This window comes from Diorhabda sublineata, chromosome 7, assembly GCF_026230105.1.
Source record: "Diorhabda sublineata isolate icDioSubl1.1 chromosome 7, icDioSubl1.1, whole genome shotgun sequence".
Classification (NCBI taxonomy): domain Eukaryota; kingdom Metazoa; phylum Arthropoda; class Insecta; order Coleoptera; family Chrysomelidae; genus Diorhabda; species Diorhabda sublineata.
The window spans coordinates 26,886,408-26,913,264 of NC_079480.1; the positions used below are offsets into that span (position 1 = coordinate 26,886,408).

The 26,857-nt window shown below is 36.5% G+C and overlaps 1 protein-coding gene across 1 annotated transcript in view; it reads left to right on the forward strand.

Annotated features, from left to right (window-relative positions):
• Window positions 1–26,857, forward strand: part of LOC130446619 (glucose dehydrogenase [FAD, quinone]-like) — a 35,420-nt gene that overhangs the window by 4,328 nt on the left and 4,235 nt on the right. The window contains exons 2-7 of the mRNA XM_056782986.1: window positions 16,055–16,254; window positions 18,268–18,453; window positions 18,587–18,771; window positions 22,258–22,439; window positions 24,821–25,248; window positions 25,299–25,680. Of these exons, the coding sequence (XP_056638964.1) occupies window positions 16,059–16,254; window positions 18,268–18,453; window positions 18,587–18,771; window positions 22,258–22,439; window positions 24,821–25,248; window positions 25,299–25,680 (1,559 nt within the window). The 5' untranslated portion in view covers window positions 16,055–16,058. The remainder of the gene's footprint in view (window positions 1–16,054; window positions 16,255–18,267; window positions 18,454–18,586; window positions 18,772–22,257; window positions 22,440–24,820; window positions 25,249–25,298; window positions 25,681–26,857) is intronic.

Consider the following 26,857-nt stretch of genomic DNA (forward strand, 5'->3'; position numbering starts at 1 on the left):
ACTTTAAATGCAAAAAAATGACTTTCTACATATAATCCTTCGTAACTGTTTCTGACGTCGTGGAATCAAGTTCGTATATTTTTTTTCGCAATTTACATAAAAAATGAATATTTTGAAAAAAAAAGTTTTTCTACTATTTAAGGTTTAAAACTATTAAAAACCGCAAATTCAGCCACTACCCCCGTGTTTTTCATAAATTCGTCGTAAAATGGAACATTTTGAGACCAAAATTATAAAATTTATCTATTTTTCGATTTTTAATGGTCCAAAAACCATTAACATTGAAGAATATAGTACGAAACTATTCACGAAAATTGATTGTTTTTCATCGATTTCATTTTAAGCTATAAGAACTGAAAAAATCATTCTTTTTGGATTTCTTTTAAATTGTTTATTAATTTATGTAGAATACAAAAAAATATAAGAACTTTATCTGATAATGAGATCATTTTTTGTAAAGGATTATTTTGCAAAACCGTTTTCTTTTACGATTTAAAACAGTAAAACTATGAGAAATTTCCATTCCAGCTATTTCTACTAATTTTTTTTATAAATCCGCCGTAAAATGGAACATTTTGAGACCAAGATCGTTAAAATCCATCCATTTCTCGATTTTCTAGAGCCAAAAAACCAGATGACCGCGAAAGTGTATAATTACCATAATTTTTTGTAAATGATTATTTTGCAAAACCGTTTTTTTTTACGATTTAAAACAGTAAAACTATGATAAATTTCCATTCCAACTATTTCTACTATTTTTTTTTATAAATCCGCCGTAAAATGGAACATTTTGAGACCAAGATCATTAAAATCCATCCATTTTTCGATTTTCTAGAGCCAAATAACCAGGTGACCGTGAAAGTGTATAATTACCTTATTTAATGCCAAATATGAGGATGTATCAGTTGGATATACCCCATCTTTCTCTAGTATAGTTTTTTCTTTATTGAGATTAGGACTACCTATGCAATATGATTCGGACGTGCAAATAGAAGAGGGAGATGGGACCCTGAACATACTATATGTAGTTATGAGGAATTAAATGGGCTATAAAAGAGCAGTCGGCCTCTTTCAACTGCCACGATGTAGGTTAGAACGATGTGTGAAATTGACTATGGAACAATGCCCAAGTGGTACAATTTATCTACAAAATAGTAATCCTATTTCAGTTAAGACAACAATTGATCAGATCAGATCAAATCTTTACTATTCGCTGCCTGTTGGAGAAGGGCTATGAGCACAATATTTCCGTACACTAACTCTTCATAGATTACAAACAAGCTTATGACAGTGTTGATCGAACTTACCTATACTGCACCCTACGAATTTTTGGTATTCCTCTGAAACTTATTCACCTGGTGGGGATGACGTTAGCTGAGACCAAGAGCAAAGTGTAGATAGCGGGGAGACCTCACGAGATTTCCAAATAGGACGAGGTCTCAGGCAAGGAGATGCACTTTCGTGTATTCTCTTCAACCTGACACTAAAACGTCATCAAAAATATTGAAGTTAATAGAAAAAAACTCTGCTCAAAAGAACAATGCAGTACCTAGTCTACGCTGATGACATTGATCTAGTCGACGGGAGCGTGAACTGTAAGAAAGCTTTGAGCAGCTGGAGGAAGAATCCTGTAGAACTAGGCTTACCATTAATGAGTCCAAAACAAAATACATGATTATGTCAAGGAACAGAAGAACTCCCCTGGGGGCTTTCGAACTAGGCCAGTATAAGTTCGAGAATGTACAGTCGTTTAAAGACCTGAGATCACTAGTGATCGAAAATAATGACAACTCGATGGAAATAGAGCATACTTCAGTCTCCTACAACTACTAAAGTTACGTTTACTGAATTGGAGAACGAAAAAGCGGATCTAGGTGTTGAACAGCCGCGAGGAGCGGCTGCTCAATACGTGGGAGCGAAAGATCTTACGCCGAATATATGGTCCAGTATGAACAAACACCGAGCTCAACCGACTCTATGAAGAGCTCAACTTGGTGACATAAGACAAGAGGGCTAGACTCAGATGGCTAGGCCACCTGGAACGTATACCTGAGGAGCGGGGGTGCGCAAAGCGAATCAACAGAAGCCCGAGGGCTGGTGACTGCCTAGGCGACCGCGCAAACGATTGCTGGATGATGTCAAAATTGATCTTCGGGAGCTAGGTGTGATGGGGTGGAGACGCCGAGCATTGGACCATGATGATTGAAGGAATGTGGTGGACTAGGCTAAGGCTGTTTGAGGACAGTAGTGCCAATGATATGGTGTAATGGTATATTTTCTGAGAACGCCAGACATCCATAGCTGTTTCTCAGGAAATCAGAGTACCCTATTGCGATTAGAGAAGCCTAATATCACTAATTTATAACCCCTAAGCGGACATTGAAACAGTTCATTTTCTTTAGAAGATTCAGACGCAGAATTTTTATACTGCTGTTATTTATATTCGCAATCTTCTGGGCTGGAAACAGTGTACCCTAAGACAATGATGAGCTCACTGCTCTTGTCCAGAAGATGGAGAAGCATTTCATATTTCTGGACATTATCAGTGACTAACCCCAGCGTCGGATTAAGAAGTAGCCTTGTTGATGACGAGAATCGCTTATTTAATATTGTACATTTTTTATTCTCTTTAAAACTGAGAACTTTCTGCTTCACAATTCGCTATAGGTATCGTCACGAGCAATCGGTAGACTATATATTACAATCGGAAAAGCTTAGATCATATCTGATATCCTTGACAGGGTATGCCTAGTTCAGTCAGCCAGCATAAGAGTTCGTCTACAATTAAGCTCCACATAAGTAGGGACGCGACTCACTCTTGTGGGCATCCCCTGTTTGCAGTAATAGAAATGGTGTCTTGCCCTCCTTTCATTTAGTAATTAGTAGATAGTAATCGAGTCATCCATTTTGAGGTTGTCCCATCTACTCCTCTCGCATCTAATACTCTTTTGATAGCGTCATGTGGAGTATTGACCTATTGCCATTGTCGGTGATAAGGTACTAATATGACATCATTTACATTTCATTGATCGTGTTGTGTATGTCACTAAGTTACTTCAGACAATATCGATTCGGAGAACTTGAATATACAATGGTTTATACGTTGTGTAACAGCCTCATGAATATTACATGATTGAATATGGGGAGTTTTTTAAATCATGAAATCGTACTGACGTATGACATTATGTATTAAAAAAAATATTTGTATGACTTATACACATTTTATCAGTTAATTGATCGCAACTTGCGTAATTCGTTTACTTGTAATTTCTTATTATCATATAAGTTTTAATTGTTATTATAAATAAATATAATTGTATGTTATCTGTTCCATATAAAAATAACTTGTTTGTGCACCAAGAACATTTTCAACAATTAAAATTTTGTTGACATACTTTTTTATCTATATAAGCACATTTTTAGCACAAACTTTTTCATGTAGGTACTATATATTTGGTTATTAATAAAATGATTTCGTGTGAAGTAGATAGCAATTGAACGACGTACCAACGTTGGGTGAAACCAAAAGCTCTTCCAGAAAGCACAGTACGATGTACTTAACCAAATCCGTCAGACAGTCTTCTGAAGTCACAAATTACACGACATAACCCCACTTTATAGTAAAATGTAAGCAAAAAACATAATGATAAATAATAAAGCTTCTTTCGTGTTAACCTCACTTTATGAGGTTATGAGGTGAATAGAATATAAGTAGCTTCGAACCAACTGTATCAGTTACTATTGAAAATTGGGATTATCGACCACAGAATAACTCAGAATGTTTTCGGAAGTCACAAATTACATGACCACAGAATACCTCAGACTGTCTTCTGAAGTCACAAATTACACGACCACAGAATAACTCAGACTGTTTTCGGAAGTCACAAATTACACGACCACAGAATAACTCAGACTGTCTTCTGAAGTCACAAATTACACGGCCACAGAATAACTCAGACACTGTGTTCGGAAGTCACAAATTACACGACCACAGAATAACTCAGACTGTCTGCTGAAGTTACAAATTACATGACCACAGAATAACTCAGACTGTCTTCTGAAGTCACAAATTACACGGCCACAGAATAACTCAGACTGTCTTCTAAAGTCACAAATTACACGGCCACAGAATAACTCAGACACTGTGTTCGGAAGTCACAAATTACACGACCACAGAATAACTCAGACTGTCTGCTGAAGTTACAAATTACATGACCACAGAATAACTCAGACTGTCTTCTGAAGTCACAAATTACACGGCCACAGAATAACTCAGACACTGTGTTCGGAAGTCACAAATTACACGACCACAGAATAACTCGGACTCTGTCTTCTGAAGTCACAAATTACACGACCACAGAATAACTCGGACACTGTCTTCTGAAGTCACAAATTACACGACCACAGAATAACTCGGACTCTGTCTTCTGAAGTCACAAATTACACGACCACAGAATAACTCGGACTCTGTCTTCTGAAGTCACAAATTACACGACCACAGAATAACTCAGACTGTCTTCTGAAGTCACAAATTACACGACCACAGAATAACTCGGACACTGTCTTCTGAAGTCACAAATTACACGACCACAGAATAACTCGGACTCTGTCTTCTGAAGTCACAAATTACACGACCACAGAATAACTCGGTCTCTGTCTTCTGAAGTCACAAATTACACGACCACAGAATAACTCGGACACTGTCTTCTGAAGTCACAAATTACACGACCACAGAATAACTCGGACACTGTCTTCTGAAGTCACAAATTACACGACCACAGAATAACTCGGACACTGTCTTCTGAAGTCACAAATTACACGACCACAGAATAACCCGGACTCTGTCTTCTGAAGTCACAAATTACACGACCACAGAATAACTCGGACTCTGTCTTCTGAAGTCACAAATTACACGACCACAGAATAACTCGGACTCTGTCTTCTGAAGTCACAAATTACACGACCACAGAATAACTCGGACACTGTCTTCTGAAGTCACAAATTACACGACCACAGAATAACTCGGACACTGTCTTCTGAAGTCACAAATTACACGACCACAGAATAACTCGGACACTGTCTTCTGAAGTCACAAATTACACGACCACAGAATAACTCGGACACTGTCTTCTGAAGTCACAAATTACACGACCACAGAATAACTCGGACACTGTCTTCTGAAGTCACAAATTACACGACCACAGAATAACTCGGACACTGTCTTCTGAAGTCACAAATTACACAACCACAGAATAACTCGGACACTGTCTTCTGAAGTCACAAATTACACGACCACAGAATAACTCGGACACTGTCTTCTGAAGTCACAAATTACACGACCACAGAATAACTCGGACTCTGCCTTCTGAAGTCACAAATTACACGACCACAGAATAACTCGGACACTGTCTTCTGAAGTCACAAATTACACAACCACAGAATAACTCGGACACTGTCTTCTGAAGTCACAAATTACACGACCACAGAATAACTCGGACACTGTCTTCTGAAGTCACAAATTACACAACCACAGAATAACTCGGACACTGTCTTCTGAAGTCACAAATTACACGACCACAGAATAACTCAGACACTGTCTGCTGAAGTTACAAATTACACGACCACAGAATAACTCGGACACTGTCTTCTGAAGTCACAAATTACACGACCACAGAATAACTCAGACTGTCTTCTAAAGTCACAAATTACACGGCCACAGAATAACTCAGACACTGTGTTCGGAAGTCACAAATTACACGACCACAGAATAACTCAGACTGTCTGCTGAAGTTACAAATTACATGACCACAGAATAACTCAGACTGTCTTCTGAAGTCACAAATTACACGGCCACAGAATAACTCAGACACTGTGTTCGGAAGTCACAAATTACACGACCACAGAATAACTCGGACTCTGTCTTCTGAAGTCACAAATTACACGACCACAGAATAACTCAGACACTGTCTTCTGAAGTCACAAATTACACATCCAGAGAATAACTCAGACACTGTCTTCTGAAGTCACAAATTACACAACCACAGAATAACTCGGACACTGTCTTCTGAAGTCACAAATTACACAACCACAGAATAACTCAGACTGTCTTCTGAAGTCACAAATTACATGACCACAGAATAACTCAGACACTGTCTTCTGAAGTCACAAATTACACGACCACAGAATAACTCAGACACTGTCTTCTGAAGTCACAAATTACACAACCACAGAATAACTCAGACTGTCTTCTGAAGTCACAAATTACACGACCACAGAATAACTCAGACACTGTCTTCTGAAGTCACAAATTACACGACCACAGAATAACTCAGACACTGTCTTCTGAAGTCACAAATTATACAACCACAGAATAACTCAGACACTGTCTTCTGAAGTCACAAATTACACGACCACAGAATAACTCGGACACTGTCTTCTGAAGTCACAAATTACACGACCACAGAATAACTCGGACACTGTATTCTGAAGTCACAAATTACACGACCACAGAATAACTCGGACTCTGTCTTCTGAAGTCACAAATTACACGACCACAGAATAACTCGGACACTGTCTTCTGAAGTCACAAATTACACGACCACAGAATAACTCGGACACTGTATTCTGAAGTCACAAATTACACGACCACAGAATAACTCGGACTCTGTCTTCTGAAGTCACAAATTACACGACCACAGAATAACTCGGACTCTGTCTTCTGAAGTCACAAATTACACGACCACAGAATAACTCGGACACTGTCTTCTGAAGTCACAAATTACACAACCACAGAATAACTCGGACACTGTCTTCTGAAGTCACAAATTACACGACCACAGAATAACTCGGACACTGTCTTCTGAAGTCACAAATTACACGACCACAGAATAACTCGGACTCTGTCTTCTGAATTCACAAATTACACGACCACAGAATAACTCGGACTCTGTCTTCTGAAGTCACAAATTACACGACCACAGAATAACTCGGACACTATCTTCTGAAGTCACAAATTACACGACCACAGAATAACTCGGACTCTGTCTTCTGAAGTCACAAATTACACGACCACAGAATAACTCGGACACTGTCTTCTGAAGTCACAAATTACACGACCACAGAATAACTCGGACTCTGTCTTCTGAAGTCACAAATTACACGACCACAGAATAACTCGGACTCTGTCTTCTGAAGTCACAAATTACACGACCACAGAATAACTCGGACACTGTCTTCTGAAGTCACAAATTACACGACCACAGAATAACTCGGACACTGTATTCTGAAGTCACAAATTACACGACCACAGAATAACTCAGACTGTCTTCTGAAGTCACAAATTACATGACCACAGAATAACTCGGACTCTGTCTTCTGAAGTCACAAATTACACGACCACAGAATAACTCGGACACTATCTTCTGAAGTCACAAATTACACGACCACAGAATAACTCGGACTCTGTCTTCTGAAGTCACAAATTACACGACCACAGAATAACTCGGACACTGTCTTCTGAAGTCACAAATTACACGACCACAGAATAACTCGGACTCTGTCTTCTGAAGTCACAAATTACACGACCACAGAATAACTCGGACTCTGTCTTCTGAAGTCACAAATTACACGACCACAGAATAACTCGGCCACTGTCTTCTGAAGTCACAAATTACACAACCACAGAATAACTCGGACACTGTCTTCTGAAGTCACAAATTACACGACCACAGAATAACTCGGACTGTCTTCTGAAGTCACAAATTACACGACCACAGAATAACTCGGACTCTGTCTTCTGAAGTCACAAATTACACGACCACAGAATAACTCGGACACTATCTTCTGAAGTCACAAATTACACGACCACAGAATAACTCGGACTCTGTCTTCTGAAGTCACAAATTACACGACCACAGAGTAACTCGGACACTGTCTTCTGAAGTCACAAATTACACGACCACAGAATAACTCGGACTCTGTCTTCTGAAGTCACAAATTACACGACCACAGAATAACTCGGACTCTGTCTTCTGAAGTCACAAATTACACGACCACAGAATAACTCGGCCACTGTCTTCTGAAGTCACAAATTACACAACCACAGAATAACTCGGACACTGTCTTCTGAAGTCACAAATTACACGACCACAGAATAACTCGGACACTGTATTCTGAAGTCACAAATTACACGACCACAGAATAACTCAGACTGTCTTCTGAAGTCACAAATTACATGACCACAGAATAACTCAGACACTGTCTTCTGAAGTCACAAATTACACGACCACAGAATAACTCAGACACTGTCTTCTGAAGTCACAAATTACACAACCACAGAATAAATCAGACTGTCTTCTGAAGTCACAAATTACACGACCACAGAATAACTCAGACACTGTCTTCTGAAGTCACAAATTACACGACCACAGAATAACTCAGACACTGTCTTCTGAAGTCACAAATTACACAACCACAGAATAACTCAGACACTGTCTTCTGAAGTCACAAATTACACGACCACAGAATAACTCGGACACTGTCTTCTGAAGTCACAAATTACACGACCACAGAATAACTCGGACACTGTCTTCTGAAGTCACAAATTACACGACCACAGAATAACTCGGACACTGTCTTCTGAAGTTACAAATTACACGACCACAGAATAACTCGGACACTGTATTCTGAAGTCACAAATTACACGACCACAGAATAACTCGGACTCTGTCTTCTGAAGTCACAAATTACACGACCACAGAATAACTCGGACACTGTCTTCTGAAGTCACAAATTACACGACCACAGAATAACTCGGACACTGTATTCTGAAGTCACAAATTACACGACCACAGAATAACTCGGACTCTGTCTTCTGAAGTCACAAATTACACGACCACAGAATAACTCGGACTCTGTCTTCTGAAGTCACAAATTACACGACCACAGAATAACTCGGACTCTGTCTTCTGAAGTCACAAATTACACGACCACAGAATAACTCGGACTTTGTCTTCTGAAGTCACAAATTACACGACCACAGAATAACTCGGACACTGTTTTCTGAAGTCACAAATTACACGACATTACCCCACTATAGTAAAATATAAACAAAAAAATAGCAATAAATAATATGATTTATTTCATGTTAACCTTAATATGAGTAGCTTCTCATTAACTGTATGAGTTATTATTGAAAATTGGGTTTATCGTCAACAGAATAACTTTTATCTGTTAGTTACATTGTGAGATAGTTTTCTTACTTTCAACTGTCATATGAGCCGGTTAACTGGAAGATATCCTGTAGAACAACAATTTGAGGAATGGCATCTGAATCTAAATATTGTTTTGTGAAAAATATTTGGTTTCCGGACTGTGTAAGCTTTGACAATTTTTACTGGTTTCTTGTGAGCGTTGTGAGCGAAATTTATTTTAAAGAAATTATTTTTAAAATTTTAAAGAAATGGAAATACTAACACTAAGTGTGCGTTCACATTGGTGACGCTCAAGCTCTACAAATTGGTTAAGCGTCGTTTTAGGTATTTTCTAACTTCCGAACCAAAAGGACGTAATGAATTTGGTATCCAAACGATTATTACTTCAAGAAAGTACACGACTGCGAAGGTTAATTTTAAAGAAAAGCAAAAAAATACAAAGCGTTCATGAAACTAATAGAAATAGACTTGCTTATGGCCAATTCCATCACCTTTATAATGAAATTGAGCAGTGATCCAATAAGATTTTTTCATTTTTCAAGAATCTCAATGGAAACGTTTCATTACATTCTGGGAAAAATCAAGCATTGACTTCAAAAGAAAACAACTAATTTTAAAAAGCCTATTTCTCCGCCAGAAAGGTTATATTTTACACTAAGTTAAGAGTTATGCGTTCTTATTTGCATGTTTATGATACATGTATAGTAAATACAATAAAACGAAAAAAAAAAGATCAATGCCTATAACTGGTAATGGATGATTTGCAATCCACAAGCTTGTGTTCCTGAAGAATATTCTGGAGGCACTGTACATCCTTGTTGGTTTTCTTGAGGATGTTCCTGAAGAATATTCTAGAGGGACTGTACATTCTTATTGGTTTTGTTGAGAATTTGTTCCTAATATCGTGGAGACACTGAATACCCTTGCTGTTTTTGTTGAGGACCAATATTTCCCTGTTTTTTTTTTGTTTGGAGAGCATCTATCATAACATTTTGAAGAAGTACCCTCACGATCAATAATCTCATTTTGCGACGTCATTTTATTAAAACTAAAGTATATAGATTGGTCGCAATTCGACTCCATACTGAGTAACAAAATAAACATGAGCGCACCACAAAAGCAATGCCGCTCAAAAAAACAAACAAGATCGAAGCTCGAACGGCGCGATGCGTTGCAGCGATCACCGAGCAGTGATCTTTTGCAATGTGAATACATTCATTTAAAGTCTATGGCCAGAAAGATATTTGAACACCGCTGGAGCGGCAATACTCGACGCTCACCTCTTGAACGTTGCCAATGTGAACGCACACTAAGCAGAAGAGGCAGCAATTTTTCTTCCGAAGAGAAAAATTTATTGTTGATAGTGCTAAATAGCAGAAGAATATAATGGAAAATAAAAGAACTGATCGAATTTAGTACGAAAATCATGTTCATCTCATTTCTAAAAATTATCTACTCTTCTCCTTACTTCATAAGTCCTTCTTTTGTGTTAAAGGAATCCCATAAGATCAATATCCTCATCACTATCCAATAAGTAATCAACAAAATCCATCATATCAAAATAAAAATTGAATGATGATCTTACTCATTAATTAATGAACTAGAGTTTAAATAAAATTTTATAGCGTACAACATTTTAGACGTACGACGTCTGGCTATTAAATAACGAGACTGGTTACGAAAAAGGGTTTTATTATTAAATTTTTCTACATTCGAATGCTCCCTTTCAATATACTCCCCTCCCCTCGTCACACACCTTTCCATACGTTTTTGCCATTGATCGAAGCAGTGCTGGAAGTCTTCTTTGGTGAGAGCCTTTGGAGCTCTGTCGGTTTTTGCTTTCCGCTTCCAACGACTCAAATCGAGTTCCTTCCAAAGCAGATCTTTTCCTAACTTTTTAATCTTTTAAGGAAATCTAAGAGCAGACCCATTGACGCAAGAGTTTTTGGTAATGAGTCAGATTTTTTTGTCATGTGTAATTCCTCGTGTAAAATCTTTCTAACCGTTTCGTTATCGGCGTTTACAGCCTCGGCAATCATCCGGATGCTCACTCGACGATCTGCACGCACAATTTGTTTGATTTTGGTCACTGTTTCCGGAGTTGAAACAATCATAGGGCGACCTGGGCGCTGGTCATCTTCAGTGCTCTATCGGGCCTCACCAAAGCGCTTGCACTACTCAAAAACAAGAAATTTGAGATTGATACGTTGCTCCTGTTTTTCGGCACGAGAAGAGAACACGTTCGTTTCAAACCGCTATACGCAAAATACTATAATAATGATGGAAACGTGTTTTGGGGCGTACATAGTCAAGATATCTACATACACAACGCACTACTCATTTTTCACCCCATCCGTCTGGGGCGCCCTCTAGGCGCGCAGGCTCGTTATTTAATAGCCAGATCTCGTAGTAATTCTAGACTTCCGAATATATATAATTTCTATATTTAAAAGTTATGTCAATTTTAGAAAGAAAGATCCTTTGGTCTAAGGTAGTGCTATCTTTGTTATATTAGGCGGTGATTGGTGATAGCTCTACCGAAACTTTCTTTGTACTCATTCTAATATTTGAAAACGAATTTTATTGGAAATGCAATCGAGTAATAATTTGTCTATTCACAATATGTTTATTGGTCTATGGAAAAAATACACAGCCAATCAAGTCTACTATATTTGTTTATCACTATTGCCAACATTCCGTAACCGTCAGTTGCTAAACTTGTGGCTAAAATATAGAAGAAAAACTTAACTGGAACTTTAACAGCAGGTTAATAAACTGGCTTTTAATATGACGATTGGTCTTGTCAATATCACCAAGATGAAGGCTTTATTAGGATGGCTCAACGCTTGCTGTAATTTGTGACGTCACAAAATTGACTTATGTGGGGTTAATAAGAGTTAATTCTTTGTGGAGCAACCCTTCGGGTGAAAGGACCTCACGTCGGGACACCACATACGTACATAGAATTAGCACACGTTCTCTCTTTTCCATCCATAGCAGCAAGAACCTCAATTGAACAACTTATCTTAATTGGTCACAAATGTTTTATTTGTAAAATAAAAGTCAGCAAAATTCGATGAAATTCACCTTAACGGTTAGTAAATAGATTTTCTGGATTTGAATGCAACGTTGACAGATTTGTGAAGCTACGAAACGATGCTTTCTGTGCAGGAGGAACTCGACGCCAATGCAAAAATTTCCTTAGTTAAAATACAGCTTCGGTTTACGTGGTCTTATTCAGTGCCAGTGTAAAATCCATGAAAATATCGAAAATTATGCACAACGACTGTTGCGTATTCGTCAGCTTGAATAATGTAGAGATAATACAAATAAAAATATCTACTTTTCCAATATTCATTTCATTAAAATATAATTTGCATAAAAATATTTGCCGGGATGGGTAAAATCGAGTTTTTATTTTGTTAATTATGAATGATAACAACGAATCAATGACAGCGACATGACGAGTCATTTTTGGAAAAAAGAATTTGTTCAGTAGTTTTCTTCGGCAGCCTACTAAATTAGTTAGTATTTTCTAAAGCTAAATTTGGAAGCGCTCTCTTATATACATACAAATATAGTTCCAAAAGTACCTGGCCCAACAAAGAAAACACAAACATTTTGAAAAAAAAATATATTTATATTTCAACGTAATCTCCTTTTAGCTCAACACACTTTTACCAGTTCGATACGCTTTTTATAATAAGAATCGTCAAACTCCTCTCCACTCCACTAACCGCCGATATTACTCCTTTTTTGTTGGAAAATCTTTAACCACCCAGCCGTTTTTTTAAGTTTGGGAACAGAAAAAATCCGAGGGGATTAGATCTTACGAATAGGTTGCATGATGTTCAAAATTTAATTCACTAATTTTGGCCATCGCCATAACGGATGTGTGAGCTGGTGCATTGTCTTGATGAAAAATCACTTTCTTCTTAGCCAAATGTGGCCGTTTTTGCTTGATTTCTTTGCTCAAACGTTGCAATAAGTTCGCATTATACTCGCCGTTGATAGTTTTTCCTTTTTCAAGATAGCCAATGAAAATAATTCCACGGGCACCCCAAAAAACCAACGCCATAACCTTGCCAGCAGATGGAACGATCTTTGTCTTCTTTGGAGCCGATTCTCCCTTTTCAGTCCATTGTTTTCATTGTTCTTTTGTTTCGGGTGTGAAGTGATGGACCCACGTTTCATCCATGGTTATGGAACAATTCGGCTTTATTTCTCTAAAACATCTTCACGATGCACCCATCATACACACAGCTTTCTCAATGCCAAATTTTCAGTTAATATGCGATGTATCCCACTTTTTGAAATACTCGCAACGTCTGCTAGCTCGCGCGTTTTCAGTCGACGATCTTCCAGTACCGCTTTGTGGAGTTTCTTTAGTATTTCTGGAGTCGTCACCTCATTTGGTCGTCCTCTGCGATGCTGGTCTTCACAGGTCGTGACTCTAGCTTTTATATTGGTTGAGCTGATGCCTTTCAAATAAAAGTATTGTACCACAATGATGAATTTTTTATTTCTTTTTTTTACAAAGTCACGTTGATTATTGATGGCTTTCAAACAAATACTAAACAACGTAGCATCTTCAAACTGGATACAAATGTTTTATAGATTGTGTATTTTCTAATAAAGTGGTATTTTTCAAGCAGCTACCGCCATCTCTATGCCGGGGCCAGGTACTTCTAGGACTATCCTCGTAATAGTTTCTACTGCTTTATTTTGCTTGTATTCCTTAAGGCGGTTGTCAATTTCTGATGAGGTGCTCTCGCACACACACACACACATGATGCCCAAATCAATGCTTCATTGCAAAAGTCTTTGCAGAGTTGTTGCTCAAAATAGAGAAGACAGATTTTCAACAAACAATGAAAGGTGTAGCTCAACGGACCTTTATATTTTTTATTTCTATAAAATAATGTATTTCATATATTGATTTATGTAGAAAGCTCTATTTTATTATAATAAAAGAATTTTTGTTGTTACCAACCAATAACTGAAACGATTACAAAGTTTAGATAAGATTAGTATACGGTTTGACACAACTACCTTTCTCAGAATGACGAAATATTGAGAAGATATTTAAAAACTCTGATTATATAAAAAGAAACCTGGAAAAACAGTCTTAATTTCCCGGATTATAAACATACTCTTCCTACTGACCGTATCAAGCTTTATTTTTATGAAATTTTATTACTTTTCATTCCGTTGAAATAGATATGAATACACATTTTGTCAGTTTATACTTTTTCTAGTCTCATATTAACACCTATTATCATTTCATCCATTATACAACCATTTTTAGCCATCCACCGTTTAATTGTTTTTCCTCGGTTGCTTATATTATTTCTATATTTTTGTACTTTTTAAGTCAAATTGAACCCCGGTTCAACCACCCACCTTTTCCTTATACTAGCTTATATTTCACCGGGAAACTTTATCTTCCCAATTTTCTTTATGATTAGTTTCTAAGAAATGTTCAAGTCCGCCTCTGTCTCGGTTATTTTGTTCAGCTCGAGAAAACTCTAGGCCCATGTACATTAGTAATTTTCTTAGAAATAATATACTTTGTTGTTATTATTTGGAAATTTGGAAACGGTTTTACTTGCGCAACAGACGCTACTGAGTTATGTTAAATATCGGGAAATACTATTATATATAACGTGTACTTAAAGAATGAAGTTATTGAGAGTGAGGATCACAGTAAACGTAAGTTATTTTTCAATTATCAAACTAAAAACTTCATCAATGTAAAATAAAGTTAGAAAATAGCCATATTTTGTAACTTACTTCTACTTCATGTTCTACTTCTCTTCTTTATATTTTTTTTGTTTTTTTATTTAATTCAAGATGAGAAATCTTTGAATTTACGAAAATTTTTTAGATATAGATCACTTGATAATCTTGCATGATTTTCCCATCGATTTTGAGATGTCACTGTAATAAAAATATGCTCCTATATTTGCTTAACTTTTATTATTTCCATAAAGTTGTAATTATAATTTAATTATTCTACACAATCGTGCTTGCTGTTGGCAGTCTTTTTGTCACAAGTGGCAATTTTAATAGAATAATTTATGCAACTACCATTACACATGTATATATAATTGTCTAGTTTCCTTTAAAAATACTGTTACATATTTCCTGTTGCATTTGGTGTTGCCTAATCATTCATTTAAAATTCTCATTTCATATTTTTTTGTGGGCTATTTCATTATCTATAACAATCTTTCTGTTTTTTCACTTTTCACCGTTTATCGAAAATTAGAAAAATGAAATTTAAGTTTGAATGTTTGTATTTCAATTAATTTAAAACAGATATATCGCAACTACATTGATTTGAATATTGAATACATAAAATCATATATATAATACTCCTACAGGGTGTTTCTATATTTGATCAAAAACGCTCTACCACAGAGAGATCTCAATAAATGATTCATTTTAATATAGGAATACGAACCCTTACGGGGCCTAGTTGGTGAGATATATGGCGTTCAAAATTTTAAATCAAAATAAAAAATTTGCCATAAATCATAAATAAATTTTTTTTCTCAAATTTGGTAACCAATACGCTTCTTAATAAAGTAGTATTTTGACAAAAACAAACTTTGGAAAAATTTAACCAGTGGCGTGCTGTCAGGGTTAGTTCTCTATCGTTCTCTCTCTCTCTCCTCTGAGCGCTTCAGTTCGTTCTGCGCATTTTTTGTGCGCATGAAGCATGCGCTGTATAGATAAAGGGTCCCGAACGAGAGAGAAAATGAATATTGTCACTACGTGTTTTCCTATAAGAACTGTCCATACAGGAGTATTACATATATGCATAAATATATTTTTAGAACTATGTCTTCGTGCGGTTGTACGAATCCGTTGAACTATGGACCTTATTTGGCGAATAATTGCGGTGGAAATAGTTTTGTATTGTTTATGGCTCTAGTAGATGCGATTATAAGGAATACTTGCGATATAGGCGACGTTTGCGGACGAGTACATGCGTGGAAACAACCTCGAGATGAATATGATTATATAGTTATTGGAGGTAAGTAGTATTTTTCTAATGTCGTGATAAAGGGTGCACTCACAACAATCACGTTTACGACCGCGATCTTTCCCGTTTCCGACGTTCCACTTGGTCCAATGAATGGCAAAACAGAAAAAATAAAGCGAAAGCTTCAAGTGGTTATGTCATAATTTATATAAGTTATTTTTATCTACAGTTCCTATAAGTGGAAGTGTTTTGACTAAGTCAAACAAATAGTGTATCGCTCTCTCTCCTCCGAGCGCTTCAGTTAGTTCTACGCATCTTTTACGCGCATGATGCATGCGTAGTATAGATAAAGTGTCTCGAACGAGAGAGAAAATGAATATTGTCGGCACCGCGATTTAGAGACGTTTTTTTCCCGTACCAACTGTCCATAGAATATTAAATATATGGATCGTAGACGTGGAATGCACCAAAAGACAATTGTAACAAATATTGTTAACTGAGAATTTTTAAATTTATTGATAATACTACCAAGTACTATCTTTGAATCCGTTTGCCTAATTCGTAAGTACGCTTCTCCAATTTCAGAAATATCATTGCACGGCTATCCATTTAGGAACGCGGAGTACGACCTTTACATACCTACTTCACGTTCAGAATTAGTTGAGGGCTCAATATTTTAGAATGCAAAAAAATGCACAATCACTTGCCAATTGAAATCGAATCATGTTTTCCCGCATTCCGCAATAATTTAAGGGCATAATTACTGGAAAGTGCCTTCTACTTTGTAAACGACTTCTACGCCTATGTCTGTAAACGTCAAAAATCGCACTGTCAACATTCCTTGTGAATTACATTTAACAATAACATGCACGTAATGACATTTCATAATATACACATGCTTTTTGAGAAGAAAACTTAAACTTCTTGGTTTAATTTAATTACAATCAAATTTTTATTTACTAAAGACTTTTTTTTGTTCCATTTACACAAATTTAGTCAATTAAAGAACATAAAAACATTTAGCATTAGCGAGATATATTTGGGATTGAAAGAGTGATGACCCTAAATGTATACAGCACATTATGTAGTTTCTTTAAAAAGAGGACACGTTTTCTAAAGTAGCATGCTTTGAATGGGCGTAGAAAAAGTATAGTACGTTATACGAGTTGTAAGCCCATTACGCAATCATGAAATTTTTCACTTCTGGGCATGCTGCATACTGGTTTAATTTTTGCTATGGACTTAGATAATAATTATTACCTATAATCTTGTTACTCATTGTGGTTTTCTTCTGTATATTGAAATTTTATTTTATTTGTATATTTATTTAATTATTTGTATGGTTGTTTCATGGTTTTTCACAAGCTTTTGTCTAGAAATTTTTTGACAATAAAGCATTTCTCTTTCTCTCTCAAATCTAATTCTAAAACTATATTATATATGCTATTTCATGCTTTTAATCACAATCCTCTATTAAAATAGTCACAAACAATAATAATCAGAGACAATGTTTAAATACTTTTTTGAAAAAGGACATAAACGAAAATTTATATAAACATATAAATTTCAAAAAATTATTTTGAATTGGTAACGCAAACACTAATCAAAATTAAAGCTCTATAAACATACACTTTGGCAAATACAGGAATGAATGTGAAATTACCACGCTCGTCAATGCGCGTTACTAGATGATGGTAGTAAGGATTAGTACGGTCCCTCAACCAAGTATACTTGGCTACTATTGTCAGTTCTATTGTGTTTGCGTGGGTACCCACTTTCATGGTTTACTGTATACCGAGATAGAATATATATTTTATTCTGGGGTACAGAATTTAAGACATTGATTATTTACCGTATTTACATTTTAATTTCGTGCATCTCGTACGTTTCTCGACATTCATTCCTGTATTTGCCAAACTGTACTTCCCACTTTTAATTGCATTCAGAAATAGCATAGGAAAGTTTGGAAACCAAATAATATATATATATATATATATATATATATATATATATATATATATATATAATGTATTATACGATTCGCTGTCTACATATAATCTTTAGGAGGAACAGGTGGATCAGCTGTTACTGGAAGATTGGCAGAAAATAAAACACACAAAGTTTTACTTATTGAAGCTGGTCCCGACGAGCCGGAAACATATCAAGTACCTGGTTTAATCCTATCCTATTTTACTAATCCACTACTTGATTGGAATTATAGAACCACGGATGAACCAGTCGCTTGCCAAGGTATATAACAGATACTATTTCAAAATTATTTTTTTTTAAATGATTTCCTCATTTAATTTAAGACACAAAATGTTCTTTAAATTCTAGTATATTATACATACATAAAAAAAATAAAATACTGATTGCATTTCAGGAACTAATGGCAGTTGCCTTTGGCTCAGAGCTAAAATGTTGGGAGGATGTTCTGTAATAAATGGTATGATGTTTATAGTAGGTATTCCACCAGATTTTGATAAGAGATGGAAGGGAGAAGGAAATCCTGGGTGGGGCTGGGATGACGTACTACCATTTTTCAAAAAATTCGAAAACAATTTGCAGGTAACTTTCCACCAAATCACAAAATACTTCAATACTTTCTACACTTTCTCAATAAAACAATACCTAACTCCGGAATATGTCCTAACAGCAAGCAATTAACTAAATCGTTTCCCATATACCTGGAAGCACGCTTCAGGAAAACCAACATACTACATCCCTCTACCTTCCACACTGTTTATGACACTCCCTCCTATTTCTTACACGAATCCGGGCGAGAGGTTTTTGGTTTTTATTTCGAGACAGTGAAACGAATAGTTCTTGAACGCTTAGTTGCCTCAAACGGAACTACGCTGCCCATAGAGGTTTGGCACTCGCAGCTAAGTTCAATTTACTTTTTGTATATATATTTGTCTATATATTCTTTTGGTATATATAAGTTATAGAACTTTGATTCCTGTGTTAGCTTATTACAATTCACGACTCTAAGACTAGCGCTTCAAGTATAACTTGTAATTCAGTCGTGATTCATTTTTTGCTGCCTCTAGATTATGCATCTTTTGTTACCTGTAAGCTAATCATCTTTTGTCATCTGTAGGTTATTCCTCTTCTGCCGCTTGTAGACGATTCATCTTTCTTTCTCCGTCCGAACGTAAGCTATTCATCTTTTGCCACCTGTGGGTTATTAATCTTTTGCTGCCTGTAGATTATTCATCTTTTACCATCTGTAAGCTTTTCATTCTTTGCCGCCTGTAAGCTATTCATCTTTTGCCACCTGTGGGTTATTCATTTTTTGCAGCCTCTAGGCTATTCACCTTTTGTTACCTGTAAGCTAATCATCTTTTGCCACCTGTAGGTTATTCCTCTTTTGCCGCTTGTAGACGATTCATCTTTCTTTCTCCGTCCGAACGTAAGCTATTCATCTTTTGCCACCTGTGGGCTATTCATCTTTTGCTGCCTGTAGATTATTCATCTTTTACCATCTGTAAGCTTTTCATTCTTTGCCGCCTGTAAGCTATTCATCTTTTGCCACCTGTGGGTTATTAATCTTTTGCTGCCTGTAGATTATTCATCTTTTACCATCTGTAAGCTTTTCATTCTTTGCCGCCTGTAAGCTATTCATCTTTTGCCACCTGTGGGTTATTCATTTTTTGCAGCCTCTAGGCTATTCATCTTTTGTTACCTGTAAGCTAATCATCTTTTGTCATCTGTAGGTTATTCCTCTTCTGCCGCTTGTAGACGATTCATCTTTCTTTCTCCGTCCGAGCGTAAGCTATTCATCTTTTGCCACCTGTGGGTTATTAATCTTTTGCTGCCTGTAGATTATTCATCTTTTACCATCTGTAAGCTTTTCATTCTTTGCCGCCTGTAAGCTATTCATCTTTTGCCACCTGTGGGTTATTAATCTTTTGCTGCCTGTAGATTATTCATCTTTTACCATCTGTAAGCTTTTCATTCTTTGCCGCCTGTAAGCTATTCATCTTTTGCCACCTGTGGGTTATTCATTTTTTGCAGCCTCTAGGCTATTCATCTTTTGTTACCTGTAAGCTAATCATCTTTTGTCATCTGTAGGTTATTCCTCTTCTGCCGCTTGTAGACGATTCATCTTTCTTTCTCCGTCCGAGCGTAAGCTATTCATCTTTTGCCACCTGTGGGTTATTAATCTTTTGCTGCCTGTAGATTATTCATCTTTTACCATCTGTAAGCTTTTCATTCTTTGCCGCCTGTAAGCTATTCATCTTTTGCCACCTGTGGGTTATTAATCTTTTGCTGCCTGTAGATTATTCATCTTTTACCATCTGTAAGCTTTTCATTCTTTGCCGCCTGTAAGCTATTCATCTTTTGCCACCTGTGGGTTATTCATTTTTTGCAGCCTCTAGGCTATTCATCTTTTGTTACCTGTGGGTTATTCCTCTTTTGCCGCTTGTAGACGATTCATCTTTCTTTCTCCGTCCGAACGTAAGCTATTCATCTTTTGCCACCTGTGGGTTATTAATCTTTTGCTGCCTGTAGATTATTCATCTTTTACCATCTGTAAGCTTTTCATTCTTTACCGCCTGTAAGCTATTTATTCATCTTTTGCCACCTCTGGGTTATTCCTCTTTTGCCGCTTGTAGACGATTCATCTTTCTTTCTCCGTCCGAACGTAAGCTATTCATCTTTTGCCACCTGTGGGTTATTAATCTTTTGCTGCCTGTAGATTATTCATCTTTTACCATCTGTAAGCTTTTCATTCTTTGCCGCCTGTAAGCTATTCATCTTTTGCCACCTGTGGGTTATTCATCTTTTCCAGCCTCTAGGCTATTCATCTTTTGCCACCTGTAGGTTATTCCTCTTGTGCCGCTTGTAGACGATTCATCTTTCGCCACTTGTAGGTTATTCATCATTTTCCACATGTAGGTTATTTATCTTTTTCCGTTTGTAGATTATTTATCTTTTACCGCCTGTAAGCTTTTCATCTTTTGTCGCCTGTAAGTTATTTACCTATTGACCTCTGAAATCCGTTACCTTAGTCCACAATTAGAGGCAATTTAGAGACGTTTGAGTATTTGGTATACTCTTTATGGTGCTATGTTTCAATTTTTATTACATTACTTTGATTTCTATAAAAATTTCAAAACTCGATTTCTCAGTCCGAACAATTTTTTTTTTTATTTTGTGAATCGAAATAAAAAATTTGCAGCTCTATGCTTCAGCCTATTTAGTTTGCTGCTAAATTCACCAGTTTTGTGATTAGTAGAACTTTTCAAAAAAATTGTTTGGGCAATATTTAGCTATAAAATAGAAGTCGATGTCATTGGTGTTCACTACAAAGATACTATCAAGGAATATTAGAGCACAAAAATTAATAGCAGATGTTATTTTCCACTGTAAATGGAGTACGAATCCGGAATGTGTCAACCAGAATTCAGACTCTATCCAGAAACGCAACGAAATAACTTTTGGAAAAACAATCACTCTTTATTCAAATCTAACTTGTACTATTTCTCGTTAATTGAACATTTTTCAGCCACAAACAACTTGTTATTATGTTATTTATAAACACGCTTTTATTAGCTTCACCTGTATGTGGGTTTATTTGTTGTAACTCTATTCTGTGATTTATTACTGTTAGTATATCCCACTATTTTAATTGCATTCGTTTGCCGAGCGGGATAAGGCGTCAATCTCTGGATTTGCCTGTCGTGGGCTGAAATCCCGTTCACGCTGTAAAATATTTCTGTTTTCGGAAAATTTTTTTGTAGAAATAATCGCTGCAAATTTTCTCTTTACATCGAGACAAATATTACAACTGTCTGCCCTCTGGTGGATATTTGCAATACCACCTGCACCAGTAATGGCGAAAAGATCGTGTCACTCATATGCTGCTGAATTTGCCTTCTATAGCGGTGAACAATAATTCAATTTGTGAGGGTGTTTAATGCTGTTTTCTTTGCGTTTTTATTGATATTGGTGGGATTTTATTCATTTTTGTGATTTAGAAGCGTGGTTTTTAGTTTTTTAAAACCATATTTATCAATAATTTATATTTGACTTTGTACTGTTTAGATAGAACTGTACAGTCACAGATACCATGGTGTAAAAGGTCCAGTGACAATTTCCACCCAATATTATGTACCTGCTTTGGCAGAAGCGGTGATTCAGGGAGCTAAGGAGGCAGGTTTTCCCATATCACAAGATTTAAATGGGGAAAACTATCTTGGTTTTGCTATTCCTCAATCTTACATCGAGTAAGTTTTGTTTTATGAAATTTTTTTTAATCCTATTTATTGGTGACGAGTGATCCAAGATAATCCGAGTGATTTAAAGTGAAGGGATTGTTAATGGTGTGATAATTGTGTTTTTATAAAGTGTCAAGTCTTAAATTAACTTTTATTGATACATAGTTGTAAAAATTAGTCCATTCTATTAAAATCTGGTGGACTTGGTGGCCACTGTACTGGACCATTTCTTCCGATCCATCTTCCAGAAAATAGTTCATTCAGTACACCATCAATTGATTGATTAGTGTGAATAAGCGCACCATATGCAAAATCATCTTTTGACGAGTACAATAGTGGTACTTCTTCCCATAGAAGTGGTAATTGTCTTACTTGAAAATCTAAATACATCTCAGCATTTAAATTTTCCTCCAAAAAATATGGTCCTACTGCATATCCACAAACAATACCTCCCCACACATTCAACGACCACCTACTGAAAGTTTTACATGTTAACACAATCATATTTATTAAACTTGGATTCATCTACCAACAAAATGATAGTCTTTATTCACAATCAACTTCAGTTGATTCCTGTTGCAAGTAATTGTGGTAAGGGTGCATTTTGTTTTTGTGAAGGATTCTTTGCACACCGTAATAGCTCAATTCGCTGTAAATACTCCTTAGACTTGTGTGTAAGTTTTTAGTTACTGCCGGCGAAACATTAATTTTATTTTCTTCTGTTACAGAAGTTTTTAATCGTTCATGCTTTTCGTAATTAACTGAACCCGTGCGATTGAACCGCTCCATCAATCTCTCCAAGCTTGCTTTTGTAGGTTACCGCTTTTCAGGAAAATTTTATACTATTGCTGATAGGAAGTCCTCCCAATATCCAGATCATATCAATCATTCATTTATCAATCAATTGCCAACTGTCCCGGATTTCGCCGGACAGTCCCGATTTCCTTTCGCTTGTCCCCTGTCCCGCCTTGGTTGCTTCCGGGACACGGATAGTCCCAGGTTTGGGAGTTAAGCAGTAAAAATGTAACAGGATAATTGATGCTTTGTTATTGAGTCGAAATCACTTTCAACAAACTACCCTTAGGAGGGAACGTTTAATGGCAAGAGCTTGTCAAACACGTACCATCTAGATGGTTGTCACTAGGCCCAGCTCCTGAGAAGGTTACCCAAATGCGTTGAACTGCTGGGCTTAGAAGATTTGGACCAGGATCAATTCGAAACCGCTGTATATCTACATTTTCTTGCTAATATAAGCCACACCATAAAAAACAACAAAATAGATTTCTTTAGAAAACTGAGATCAGTGCTACTGAACTCTTTGAAACTTGGAAACGTTTGGTTCCCATCTGAGGATGGCCAAGAAAGAGGATATCTCTTTTGAAGGCCTTTTAGAAGCTGCCACTACGCTGGACATTCAGTTTTTTTCTGAAGTTAGCAAGTGTTCAACTTTGACAGTTCAGGAGAAATAGGGTTAGATTTTCGCTAGTGCCAAAGAAGCGTAGGTACTAAGTACCTAACGCCTATATGGAGAGGGTATTTTCTCACATGCAGTTCAAATGGACGAAGTCAAATCCACTGCAGCGTGGATAAGAACCGAACTTCTCATAACTTAAAATTTAGATATGACTTGCACTGATTTTTTGTCTAATTCTAAACAAGATAAGCGCTTTATAAATGCTGCATGTAGCCAAAAGAAAAATAGTGACTGATGAAGAATTAAAAAAATACTGAACTAGATCCAGTTTTTTTTCGTTAATTCAATTTAATTTCCATTTAATAATAATTCTAGGGATAGAGAATGCTTGATGTTAAAAAAAGAATGTTGGTAGTAATTTTCGATAATCACATAAAATACAGGGTGATTCATTTTAAAAAAACGAGAATACTATATTTTGATTCGCCCTGTATCAGATTAAATAATTAATAACGAAATGAATAATTTTCCAGAGTTTTTACTACTATTCGAATGCTTCGGCCGTAACAGATCTGATTTCTCGAATTTTTCTTGTACAGGGTATTGAACTTGTTACGATTTTTATGAAAAACTGATCATAACTTTTTAAATACCCCGTAGAATACATCACAACTCTATATTATAGTAATGGGGAAGTCAATATAAGGTATTTCATTAAAAAAAATAACTTTTATATGGCACAGTATTGTGGAGCGCCACGTAAGGTTATAAATAATTTTAAAATGGCCAAATCCCTCAAATTTCCAAATTGATATCTCAAAAGTCAAAAGAGGCACTGAATTTTTTCGCACTAATCAATCACCCTGTTTGGTGGTTTCCGGGTTACCAGTTGTTTTCTCTATACATTCAACTGAGCTCTATATGGTATCCCTTATTTCTTTATTATAGTTTGTTGTTTTTTCTTCGTAATTTTTAGAGACGGTGTCCGTGTCAGTATGGCCAAAGCTTATCTGAGACCTCAGAGGCTTAACAATAACTTAGATGTTATGTTAAACTCAACTGCTACTAGAATCTTGATAAACAAACAGAAAAAAGCTTACGCGGTTCAGTTCATCTACAACAATACTACTTATACCGTTAGAGCTCGAAAAGAAATCATTTTGGCTGCTGGTACAATCAACTCACCGAAGATTCTGCTACAATCCGGTGTAGGACCTAAAGACGCTTTAGATAAAGTTGGAATCGAACAAATTCACAATTTACCTGGAGTAGGTAATAATTTAACCAATCACGTTGCTTTCGGTCTTACATATTGGATTAACAGCACTGTGGAATCTATTAGCGTCACGTGGAAAACACTGACAGATTACCTCAATTCCAGAACGGGACCACTTGCTAGCTCAGGTAAATAGATAACGACATTTTCATCTATTTATTTTAAAGTTTTGTTGTAGGTTTACCAATTACCGGAAGGATATATACAAAATACGCTACTCCAGAAGATCCGGACATTCAACTGTATTTCCAAGTATCCAGTCGCAAATGTTCCAGAACGGGTGATCCCGATGAAGATGTCGATCCCAAACAACCAAAATCAATCACAATTAGCGCTGTTAATTTACATCCGAAGAGTCGTGGAAGGATCACATTAAAATCCGCCAATCCTTTAGATCCACCCGTTATGGTGGGTAACTATTTGACGGTTAAAGAAGATGAAGACAGAGTATTAGATGGTATAAGACTCGTTCAGAGATTGGTGAACAGTACAACTTTGAAGGATACGTGGAAATTTACTTACGCCGATAAAGTTTATGGAGAATGTGGAGATAAATACAGGTAAGATTGATTAATGACACCCTGATGTTCTTAAATGCTCATGGTACCTAGCAGGGGCAGGTTAAATTATAAAAAACGTCAATTGTGAAAAAACTCATCAGGGTGGTACTAATAGTACCATACATGCTCATGGTAATCAGCAAGAGCACGATAAATGAGAAAAAACGTCGATTTTGGTGAAAAAACTCATCAAGTAGGTAGTGGTAGTACCACAAATACTCAAAGTAGACAGCAGGAGCACGTTAAACGAGAAAAAACGTCAATTTTGATGAGAAAGCTTATCAGGTTGGTACTCGTAGTATCATACATGCTCATGGTCCTAGCAAGGGCACGTTAAATTATAAAATAACATTTATTTTGTGAAAAATCCCATCAGGGTGGTACTAGTAGAACCATACATGCTTATGGTAAGCAGCAGGAGCATGTTAACTGAGAAAAAAATGTCGATTTTTGTGAAAATACTCATCAGGGTGGTAATGGAAGTACCACAAATACTCATAGTACACAGCAAGAGCACATTAAATGAGAAAAAACTTCGATTTTGATGAGATAGCTCATTAGAGTAGTACTAGTAGTATCGTACATGATCATGGTACCTAGCAGGGACACGTTAATTACAAAAAACGATTGTTGTGCAAAAACTCATCAGGGCGGTAATAGTAGTACCATACATGCTCAAGGTAATCAGCAGGAGCATGTTAAATGCCAAAAAACTCATCAGGGTGGTACTGGAAGTACCACAAATACTCATAGTACACAGCAAGAGCACATTAAATGAGAAAAAACGTCGATTTTGATGAGATAGCTCATTAGAGTAGTACTAGTAGTATCGTACATGCTCATGGTACCTAGCAGGGACACGTTAATTATAAAAAACGTCGATTGTTGTGAAAAAACTCATTAGGGCGGTAATAGTAGTACCATACATGCTCAAGGTAATCAGCAGGAGCATGTTAAATGCCAAAAAAACTCATCAGGGTGGTACTGGTAGTACCACAAATACTTATAGTACACGGCAGAAGCAAGTTAAATGAGAATAAACGTTAATTTTGGTGAGAAAACTTAGGATGGTACCATATGTACTCATGGTACTTACCAGAGGCATGTTAAATTAGAAAAAACGTCGATTTTGGTGAAAAAATTCATTAGGGTGGTACTAGCATTACCATGTATACTA